Source organism: Girardinichthys multiradiatus, chromosome 13, assembly GCF_021462225.1.
Source record: "Girardinichthys multiradiatus isolate DD_20200921_A chromosome 13, DD_fGirMul_XY1, whole genome shotgun sequence".
Classification (NCBI taxonomy): domain Eukaryota; kingdom Metazoa; phylum Chordata; class Actinopteri; order Cyprinodontiformes; family Goodeidae; genus Girardinichthys; species Girardinichthys multiradiatus.
The window spans coordinates 36916581-36927302 of NC_061806.1; the positions used below are offsets into that span (position 1 = coordinate 36916581).

General features: G+C 41.9%; 1 protein-coding gene across 1 annotated transcript; it reads left to right on the plus strand.

Annotated features, from left to right (window-relative positions):
* The first annotated feature begins 7348 nt into the window (after window positions 1-7348).
* On the plus strand, window positions 7349-10451 carry ecm1a (extracellular matrix protein 1a). The gene is made up of 3 exons (XM_047384708.1): window positions 7349-8899; window positions 8996-9240; window positions 9911-10451. Exons 1-3 carry the CDS (start codon window positions 8827-8829, stop codon window positions 10118-10120), a joined length of 528 nt encoding a protein of 175 aa, XP_047240664.1. The 5' UTR covers window positions 7349-8826; the 3' UTR covers window positions 10121-10451.
* The last annotated feature ends 271 nt before the right edge of the window (window positions 10452-10722 follow it).

Consider the following 10722-nt stretch of genomic DNA (forward strand, 5'->3'; position numbering starts at 1 on the left):
CCTATGTTAGCCAAATGGATGGACAATCACACAGTAGGAACATAGATTGTGGATGGACGAATCAGTTTTCTAAATCTTTGTTGAAAGAAGTGAAGTCAGCAAAAAGGAGAAGGACCATCCAGTCCAGCAGCCAGGCTCTGTAATGATATGGAGTTTTTAAAGTCATTACTATGAAAATACAAAAAACACTTTCTGCACACATGTCGAAAACACTGAAGAAACAAACGGCTGCTGCACCAGCATTTACCCAAAGAAAATTCAGGAGTATGTAGAAAGTACGGAGAAATATGAAACATGGTGATCTGGAGACAACATAAAAGTAACTGAGGAGCTCTAGAGAAAATATTTACCAACAACACAACTCCAGGGCACAAACTCAAAAACAGAGCTTTTAGAAACATATTAAAGGAAACTAAATGTAATCAAAATGGAAAGAACCATACTGACAGAGCAAATAGGGGAAGGAGATATGAATTTAATGCATATGGATAAACTACTTTGCAGAAATATGACCAAAAAAAGTAAATATTGAAACATGGAATCAAGGAGCCCCTCCTTGAACCGCCACCTTAACGTAGTGGAGGGGTTTGAGTGCTCAAATGATCCTAGAGGCTATGTTGTCTGGGGCTTAAATGCCCCTGGTAGGGTCTCCCATGGCAAACAGGCTCTAGGTGACGGGTCAGACAAAGAGCAGTTCAAGGATCCTTCATGAGGACTATTATATAGAGGCACGTGACGTCGCCCGGTATGGCGGAGCCGGGGTCCCACCCTGGAGCCAGGCTTGGGGTCGGGACTCGCCAGAGAGCGCCTGGTGGCCGGGTTGCTACTTGCGGGACCCGGCCGGGCCAAGCCCGAATGAGAGACGCGAGGCCATCCCCCAGTGGGCCCACCACCTGCAGGGGGAACCGTGAGGGACCAGTGCAAAGAGGATTGGGTGGCGGACGAAGGTGGAGACCTCAGCAGCCCGATCCCTGGATGCTTAGGCTGGCTCTAGGGACATGGATGTCACCTCGCTGGGGGGGAAGGAGCCAGAGCTTGTGCAGGAGGTCTAGAGATATCGACTAGAAACAGTCAGGCTCACCTCCACGCACAGCGTGGGCTCTGGAACCCATCTCCTTGAGAGGGGTTGGACTCTCTTCTACTCTGGAGTGGCCCACGGGGAGAGGCGGCGGGCTGGTGTGGGTTTGCTTGTTGCCCCCCAGCTCAGCCGTCTCGTGTTGGGGTTTACCCCAGTGGATGAGAGGGTTGCATCCCTGCGCCTTCGGGTTGGGGATAGGTCTATGACTGTCGTTTCGGCCTACGGGCCGAGCATTAGTGCGAAGTACCCGGCCTTCTTGGTGTCCCTGTTGGGGGTGCTGGATAGTGCCCCTCCCGGGGACTCCATTATTCTGCTGGGGGACTACAACGCCCACGTGGGAAACGACAGTGACACCTGGAGAGGCATGATCGGGAGGAATGGCCTCCCCGGTCTGAATCCGAGTGGTGTTTTGTTATTGGACTTCTGTGCTAGTCACGGATTGTCCATAATGAACACCATGTTCAAACATAAGGGTGTCCATCAGTGCACTTGGCACCAGGACACCCTAGGCAGGAGGTCGATGATCGACTTTGTTGTCGTATCATCAGAACTTCGGCCGCATGCTTTGGACACTCGGGTGAAGAGAGGGGCTGAGCTTTCCACTGATCACCACCTGGTGGTGAGTTGGATCCGCTGGAGGAGGAGAAAGCCGGACAGACTTGGCAGGCCCAAGCACATAGTGAGGGTCTGCTGGGAATGCCCGGCGCAGCCCTCGGCCAGAGATGTATTCAACTCCCACCTCCGGGAGAGCTTTGACCAGATTCTGGGGGATGTTGGAGACATAGAGTCTGAGTGGACCATGTTCTCCGCATTTATTGTCAATGCTGCTGCCCGTAGCTGCGGCCGCAAGGTCTGCGGTGCCTGTCACGGCGGCAATCCCAGAACCCGGTGGTGGACACCGGCAGTAAGGGATGCTGTCAAGCTGAAGAAGGAGTCCTATCGGCCGTGGTTGGCTTGTGGGACTCCTGAGGCGGTTGACGGGTACCGTGAGGCCAAGCGTGCTGCGGCCCGTGCTTGTTCAAGTGTGAGGGAAGAATGGAGCGGGAAATCGACAGACGGATCGGTGTGGCTGCCGCAGTAATGGGTCGCTGTGCCGGTCCGTTGTGGTGAAGAGAGAGCTGAGCCGAAAAGCGAAGCTCTCGATTTACCGGTCGGTCTACGTTCCTACCCTCACCTATGGCCATGAACTTTGGGTCATGACCGAAAGAACGAGATCCCGGATACAAGCGGCTGAAATGAGCTTCCTCCGTAGGGTGGCTGGGCACTCCCTTAGAGATAGGGTGAGGAGCTCGGCCATCCGGGAGGGGCTTGGAGTAGAGCTGCTGCTCCTCCACATCGAGAGGAGCCAATTGAGGTGGCTCGGGCATCTATACCAGATGTCTCCTGGACGCCTTCCTCAGGAGGTGTTCCAGGCACGTCCCACCGGGAGGAGGTTCAGGGGACGGCCCAGGACGCGCTGGAGGGACTAGGTCTCTCGGCTGGCCTGGGAACACCTTGGGCTCTCCCTGGATGAGCTGGAGGAGGTGCCTGGAGAGAGGGACGTCTGGGCGTCTCTGCTGAGTCTGCTGTCCCCACGACCCGGTCCCGGATAAAGCGGAAGACAACGAGCGAGCGAGCGAGGAATCAAGGAGCTGCAGAACTGGGAAAATTGTTTAAAACTGCCCCTAATTGCTTCAGAGTTTCCTTCAAAGGATCCATGCTTTTTTGTAACCCTACAAAGTTGTCTTTGCTCACAGCTCTCCAGAAAAGTTTTTATTTGGACAAAATGTGTTAAAAGCTGCAGAGCACTTATTGTTAATAATCAGTTGTAAAAAAACAAAAAAAACAAAAAAACACACATGGTCAATAGTTAAAAATAGGAGCTTCAATAAATCAACACTCCTTTCAGGTTAATGCAGACAGCGGAACATTTTCTTATGACTGAACTTTAGGGAGTGGAAAAACTGAGACTTAACTTCAGCCAGTGCAGCCTTGTTCCACCCACAGAGCTTGTAGATAACAACAAGGAACCACATTTTTAGCATATTTTGGAGTCCAAACCATTCACTGACAATAGAAAACACTTACTCATCCAGTTTCAGTAGACAGTGAAAAGGAATTTACTGGATCTTTTTTGGTGTTTTGGGAAAGGAATGAGACTAGCTTTGATGAACATGCATATCTGCATCACGTTTCTCCCTCACTTTGTCCACACTGCAAAGATAAGGCACAGTTTTTAAAATTTCATACCTAATTTAAAATTGTGTCTATTCATGCTTACAACATTTGCACGAGAAGTGTTAGTTGACCTTTTTCACTTTCTTGAAGCTTACAATGAAAACAGGATGCAAACATGCCTGAGACGTGCTGTGCTTCACATGATCACTGTGCTCCAAAACAGGCAGCTACCAGTTTAAGGTAATTTCAGTTAGGCCAAAATAAAAATTTTCTCTCTATTTTCCTGAATAATTGTATTGCTGTCCTTCAATAGTCGATGGACTGCTCAAGAACTTTTTCTAAGTAGACATAATAATTTAGTCTCTGTGTAAAATGTCTTTTTTCCCCACAAAGCCAACTTTGACAGTTATCTTTTAAAGCTCACAGTACACGACAGCTTTCTAATATTACTGCGCAAAAAAAAAAAAAAGAGTTTGGTTTCTCTAGAGAGATCTAAAGTGGAGTCAATAATCCATTATTGGTAAGAGCATTTGGCTTATTTAGTTGGAGAAACTTGTGTTGTTGTTGTTGTTTCGTAGCCTACTGATATACCTAATTATTTTTTACCAACAAGGTAGATAAGAGCAATATTTGTGCATTATTTGCATTGCTCAACAATTGATTTTCAGTCACAGTAACCTGTGTCACAAAGGAAAATGCAGTTAATTGAAATAGCTGATATTTCTTGCAGCAGAAAAGAAATTCAAGAAAGAAAAAAATCATTGTTGTTCAACAGTCCAGCAATGAACTGAAAGGAATTCACTTCCTTTATGATATGTGAAAATATGATGAGAATGGATTTTAACTTTATTTTTGAGAGAGTTAGATTTTTATTTTTTTTATTGGATTTACAAATTACTGCTATGTTCAAACAAAATTTACTTAATTCAGTCCAGTTTTGACCTGTCTATACATTGTGAATTTTACACTTGTATTTTTACAAAGAAAATAAAGGTTTCATACATTCCTAACTGTGTTTTGATCAAAATTTACAGATCCCTTGAGAAACAGTGAAATCGCCCTTAAATTCTAGTGTCATCAGTCCCTTCAACGCCCCATAGTGCACAGCCATATTTTCTTGCTGTCTTTACACTGTGTACAACTGCCAAATCTCTCTTAATTGGATCTTCAAGTAAGCAGTAGAAAACTTGGTTAGAGGGTTACTGAAAGATTATTTTAACTGGCTATGCCAGGAACAGAAAGCCACCCTGGAGAGCAAATCCATACCGCCCATATCAAAAACAACCACTGGCAGCAGTCAGACTACATTAGTTTTCCAGCTGCAAAAAGTCAGTCTGCCAACTCAAGCAAACGACCGAAAGCCGTTTTTCAAATTCTTATCCTAGAAAAGAATAATAGATGAAAATTTTCTTAATGTGAAAACATTCAGATAGGGTGAACCTGGTTCAGATTTTGACGTCATTAACTTTGAATATTAGCAACATCTCTCCAACCACTCAGCGTAAATTTGCTTGTAGGCCACTTTTATCATGCCCACTCCTAATCACAAAATTTAAAGCAACCTAATTAACAACCGCAATACCTAAAACCACTAAACACATTTACTACGATAATTATCCACCAAAATTGTTGCTATTGGTTCAAACAATATATAATTAGATCATAAACCAGCTTCCTGGCTAGCTTCCTGTAGCAGGTAACCAATCTTAAAAGCTAAATGCTAATTTGTACGTTAAAAATAACCAAATAAATACTTTGGTTTTTACTGGATTATTTTTCATGTATGACATTCTTTAAAATAGTAATTCAACATTAAAAAGAAGTTTATGCTGCCATATCTTATGAAAAATAAGTGCTTTTTGCTCTCGGTGGAAGACACACGCATTTTCTCTCCCTCCCTCCCTGCTGATCCCTGCTTCTGCTTTTGTCTGTATTTTTCTCAGAGCCTCGCTTTGCATATCCTCCAAACTTGTAAATCGTGGATTTGGTCAGCTGGACGCTCAACATAATTGGTCAAATTTTTTTTTTTCCTATGGGAAGACAGGGTAAAGGAGACAGTCTTGTCCAGGCGGGACATTCTTCTCTGGAAACACAATGGATTCTTGGCAGCAGTGGAAGATTGTGTGCCTGACTACGATGTCGGTCGCGGACGTAGAAAATGTGTATATTTGGACTTTGATAACAGGATTTCTGCTTTTTGGAGTTGGTGGTTACCTGGCTTATCGAGTGATTCGCAAAACATGGGCGGCTGTTCAAAGCTTTCCAAAGCTTCCTGCGATGTTAGATGGTGTCTGTAGAGCGATCAACACTCAGACTGAAATGTTAAGAGAGCAGAATTGCAAGCTGGACACGATTCTTGAACAGAATTACAGCCTGGCAGTGGTTGGACTCAGAGGTTAAAGGATATAATCTTGGAGAAGTTGTACGCTCCAGATCTGCGGAAAAGTACCAGAAATTTGGCTATTTGGATTCACAATTGAGACATACCAGTAAAACTCTTAAGGTGGTTGGAAATTCACAACTGCCTGAACCACAACATTTATTGTTTTTCTAAATCTGGCGCCCCAATGTGGCCTTGGCAACTTCTACTAACTGGCTATCAACAAAATGTCTCCTGGATGTTATATAAACACGACGCTCTTCCCCAGCACTCCCCTACCAGCTGTGTGCTGATAGGACAATGCGGCCAATTGATAAAACTTCCACCTCTCTTCTCAAGGACATTGGCACTTCTATCAGTGTTGACAGTCTAATTCTTCAAACACACTCAGACTTATATATTCGCACCCTCAAGATTCCACCGTACCCTTGCTGAAGCCCTACTTATGTGTGTGTTGCTTACCCCTGCTGAGGTTTTTTGTACTGTTTCAGACTCTATTCTTAGCAGAATAGAGTCTGAAATATGATATTTTTTCCTCCTATCTTACTTTACCTAAATGTGTGATTTCATTACTTTTCATAGATTTTACCAGCGAAAACCAAACATTATTAGTAACTTGGACTTTAGCTGCTCTTACACCAATGACCCAGCTTTTTTAATTAGATTTCTTAGTTCAACTTCAGCACCAGTAAAAGCAATATATCATTAGCACCTGAAAATGTGGATTAAAGCTGTTTTGTACCAGTGACTCAGCTTCACTAGTTAGAATTCAGTGGAATGATGAGACTTCTTAGCACAAGATGCTTTCCCCTACATAGAGGACTTAATGATATAATTACCTCTTTAGAAAGATTGGTTTAGAACCAGCTCTTACCAGTAAAACCCAAAGGATTATTAATGTTATCTGTATCATTGTAATATTGACCAGAGATTTTTAGATTTCTCAGAAGGATTCATAGATTTTTTGATTTCTTAGCATTTGATTTGTTTTTCTGTGTTCTTTGTGATTGTATTGTAATTGTATGTACAGCGCTTTGAGTGTCTCGTTACTGAAAAGCGCTTTATAAATAAACTTACCTTACCTTCCCTTACCTTACCTTAAGTGACTGTCCTTTAGCCACCAATCATGATACTGGTGGCATTTGCTAAATTATTAATTTGCATGTGCCAAATGTGTAAATGTTATCTTTCTCAGTAGAAACACCAATGCATATTTGCAATCTATTGAATGAGCCTACTCCTGTATTCATATATGCCAAAATGGCAAATTATTACAGCCGGTGCAATGATTTGAGTATTTGGAGCCTGAATGTGAATGTGCGAGAAGATGTATTCTTCCAGGGGTTTTCTTCAGTTATTTTTAGCAGCCATCAATTTAACTGAGATGAGTTTTTCTGTACAACTGATAGGACTTCACAATGATAAGGAACACAACAGAAAATGAAACCTGCCTTGTACAGTACTTTTTGTTTGTTTTACAGTTACATGCAGCTTTGTGTCAGTGATAAACATTTGAAAGTGCCAAATAACAAGAAAACTCTTTGCATTTAGAGACAATGTGTTAGGTAAAAAACTACAGTACAGAACCTCTGTTCAGCTTTTCTTCTAAATCATAGGGTGTTCAAGGGTGTTCCAGTTTTTTGGGTTTCTCTAGTTTTTCAGATCAATGTGGTTTATGTCTCCTTATGGGTCATACGGGTAAATAACACAATAGCAAACACTTTATTGTTTATTATACACTCACCAGCCCCAAAATTGACCCACATGTTCAGTTCAATTCCTAGTCAACAAAAATAGCAAATCAGCCAATCACATGGCAGCAATTCAATGTATGTAGACATCAAGACATTGTAAGATGGCTTACTGAGGTTCAAGCCAAGCATCATAATAGGGAATTAACGTGGATTTTAATGTGGCATGGTTGTTGGTGCCAAACAAGCTGGTCTGAATAGTTCAAAAAATTTTGATCTAGGATTTTCATGCACAAACATCTCTTAGGTTTCCAGAGAACGGTCCAAAAACCAGAAAACACCCAGCAAGAACCAGTTGTTTGGACTTAAATTACTTGCTGATATCAGAAGTCAGAGGAGATGAAGTAGACTGGTATTTGATGATTTAAAGGCGAAAGTAGCTCAAATAATTACTTGTTACAACCACCATGCATTTGCTGAACACCATCTATGAATGCACCATCATCAATCTTTGAAGTCAATGGGCTTCAGCAGCAATGAAAGCATCCTGCCTATCCTGCTTTGTCGTAAATGTTCAGACTGGTTGTAGTAATGTAAAAGTAGTGAAGGATATTTTATTTGCCCACTCTGGCCCTTAGTACCAACTGGTTATCGTTTAAGCACCACAACCTAGCTAAATATTATTGCTGACCATGTTAATCCTGTTGGGATCACAATTTACCCATCTTTTGTTAGCTACTTCCAACAAAACAAATCATCTCAAACTGGGGTTTTGAACACTGCTTTCACCAGATCTTAATCCACTTTACCACCTTTGGGGTGTGGTGGAACAAGAGATTCAAAGATGTGCAGCTGACAAATCTGCAGCAACTGCATAATGCTTTATGTCAGTATGGCCCAAAATCTCTGAGGAATGTTTATTACATCTTTCTGAATCCGTGACATGAATAGTTGAGGGAGCTCTGAGTAAAAAAGTGTGTTCAACCAGGTATTATCAATGTGTACCTAATAAAGTGGCCAATGAAGGTGTCTGCAATGTGTTGTCTGCCTGCTTTGAATTTGGAACATTTTGCCTTTAAATCCTATAGAAGTTACCCTCCAATGCTCAGTTGTACTGTGTAACAAAGCCACAATCAATCCTAACAGTTTTTTCACTAGATCAGAAATGTTTTCCTTAAGGGTGTCTCACGCTATTATTTATAATAGTGGGCTTGTTTACATCCTCTACATATGGAGACTTTTCTGAGTGACCTTGAAAACACCAGCAAAAACAGCTCTTATTTAGACTGACTTGTTTGTATCTTCAGCTTCTAACAACATGTTGCCCCCCCTACCACCCAGTACGGAAACCACTTTTCTGCATTTCACTCCCATTTTACCCTTCCAGAATTTTCTTCCTGCATGCAAATCCTTCTCCCGCATACATATAAATTGGTCTCTCGAACTAGATCCCATTACAGATCTAGTTCGAGAGAACCTACCTTACCAAACTGAGGCTCGCACGACAACATCCTACAGCCATGACTTCAACTGGAGGCCCAATTGGCTTTTTGATGATTGCGCTGATAGCTCTTCTGGGTTCTGATCAGGGAGGTAACCTCTTTAAGACTTCTTAATCATTTTAACCAAATGCAATCTCACATCTTCACAGCCTTCAGTCTTTTTGTTGCCTTATCTTCTGTTTCTCAGAGACAACGAGAAGCTCCCTGACCAACGCAGATGTCCCGTTTCCACCTGCCGCTCCCACTTCTCTGAATCTTGGTGCCATCTGCCAGAAGGGTCATTGCCGTTCCAGATACCTTCCAAGCTTCTTCCCTCGGTCCGGTGGTAGCCATTTCCGCTTCTGTGGAATGGCCATCAACCGCCTGGAGTCATGGTACAGTTTGTGCTGTACCAAGCCAGAAGCACAAAAACTGTGCTGTGCCCAACAAGCTGTAAGTACCAGATGAGTGGTGTCCGTTTTACTATCTACGACTGATAAATCTAGGGATAAGAGCTCACACTTTATATTTATTATATCATTAAAAGAGCATTGCTGTTGTCTACCATTTGTATATGTTTATATTTTGCTTCCAAGTAGTCAGCCTTCCTGTCCTTGTAACTGACCTGGTCAAAAGAAAAGGTTTTAGACCATGTATTCAGAAAGAAATCTTAAAATATCCAGCAAAATACTCACTCCACCTAAGAGATACATCATCCTCTACAGTTATCCCTTTGTTGGTGCTAAATACAATTTTCAGAACAATTAAGCTATGTTATACTTGGTTTATTCATAGGTTTGCGTAAGCAAATGGGAACCATTTGTTTTATATGACTGGGTGGTATTAAGAAAGGGCTGTAGAATTTAAATTTAAACTCTTTGTCTGTCCTGTGTAGAGACAGCACTGTCTTACAGTTAAAAAGTTAAACACTAAAAAAATACAGGCAACTAAAATCAATTTGAGGATGACGTCTTTTTCTGCACATGCCTAGATACACTTTTCAAGGAAATGATCAAGAACAATGTTTAAAGAAAAATGATTCCGGAGATTTTCTTGAAGTTTTGGTGAGCATGAAAATCTCACTTCAGCTATATGGCAATAATTTTTGTTTTCTTCTTCACAGTGGAAAAAAGCCCTCTCTCAGTTCTGTGTGGAAGAATTTTCCACCAAAACAATGGTATATGAGTGCTGTGAGTACAAAGGAGACGCTCGGTGGAGCTGCTTCGAAAGTGAGCTGCCAAACCCAGACTACAGCTGTGTGCCAGGATACATTGCTCCCAACATGCCTTCAGAGCCAGGATTCACCTTCAACCAGGGCGCTTGCCAAATGTGACTGATGACATAATCTCTCCCATCAATGCAGAACAGAGGGAAACCTAATAAAGCAAATAATAACTGCTTATCTTTATCTTCTCTTTGTCCAAGGTAGCCAGAATAGAGTAGTAGATGGTGGGTTGATTTATGCTGAGTAATTAGGTGAGGGACTCAATAACTTTGTTCTTTTTTAAATATGTTAATCAAGCTTTTTTTATATATAGAAATATCAAGAACCTCATTTCAAGATGTGCAGTAGTATGCATACTGTTATAACTTTTAAAAAGTGGTCCAAACGTTAAATCACACTTCGCATTTTCTGTAGAGGCTGTGATAGACTGTTGGCTGTTTCATTTCCATAAGAAAGTGTAAAAGGTATGTCAAATCAAAACAGAAATATGCTATAAAAAAATAATAAATAAATATTTTTAAATTAAATTCTTTCAATTTATGTTTCACTGAGGACCAGAACTCGAACTACTTTAACCAAACAACAGTTGGCAATTATTTACTTATTACACTTACCGGACATTCAAAATAAAAGCACAACCAAGCTGCTGTGAAAATGTTCTTTTGGACGATAACGAGGAGACCAGAGAAGATTCTACAATTGAATTGGCA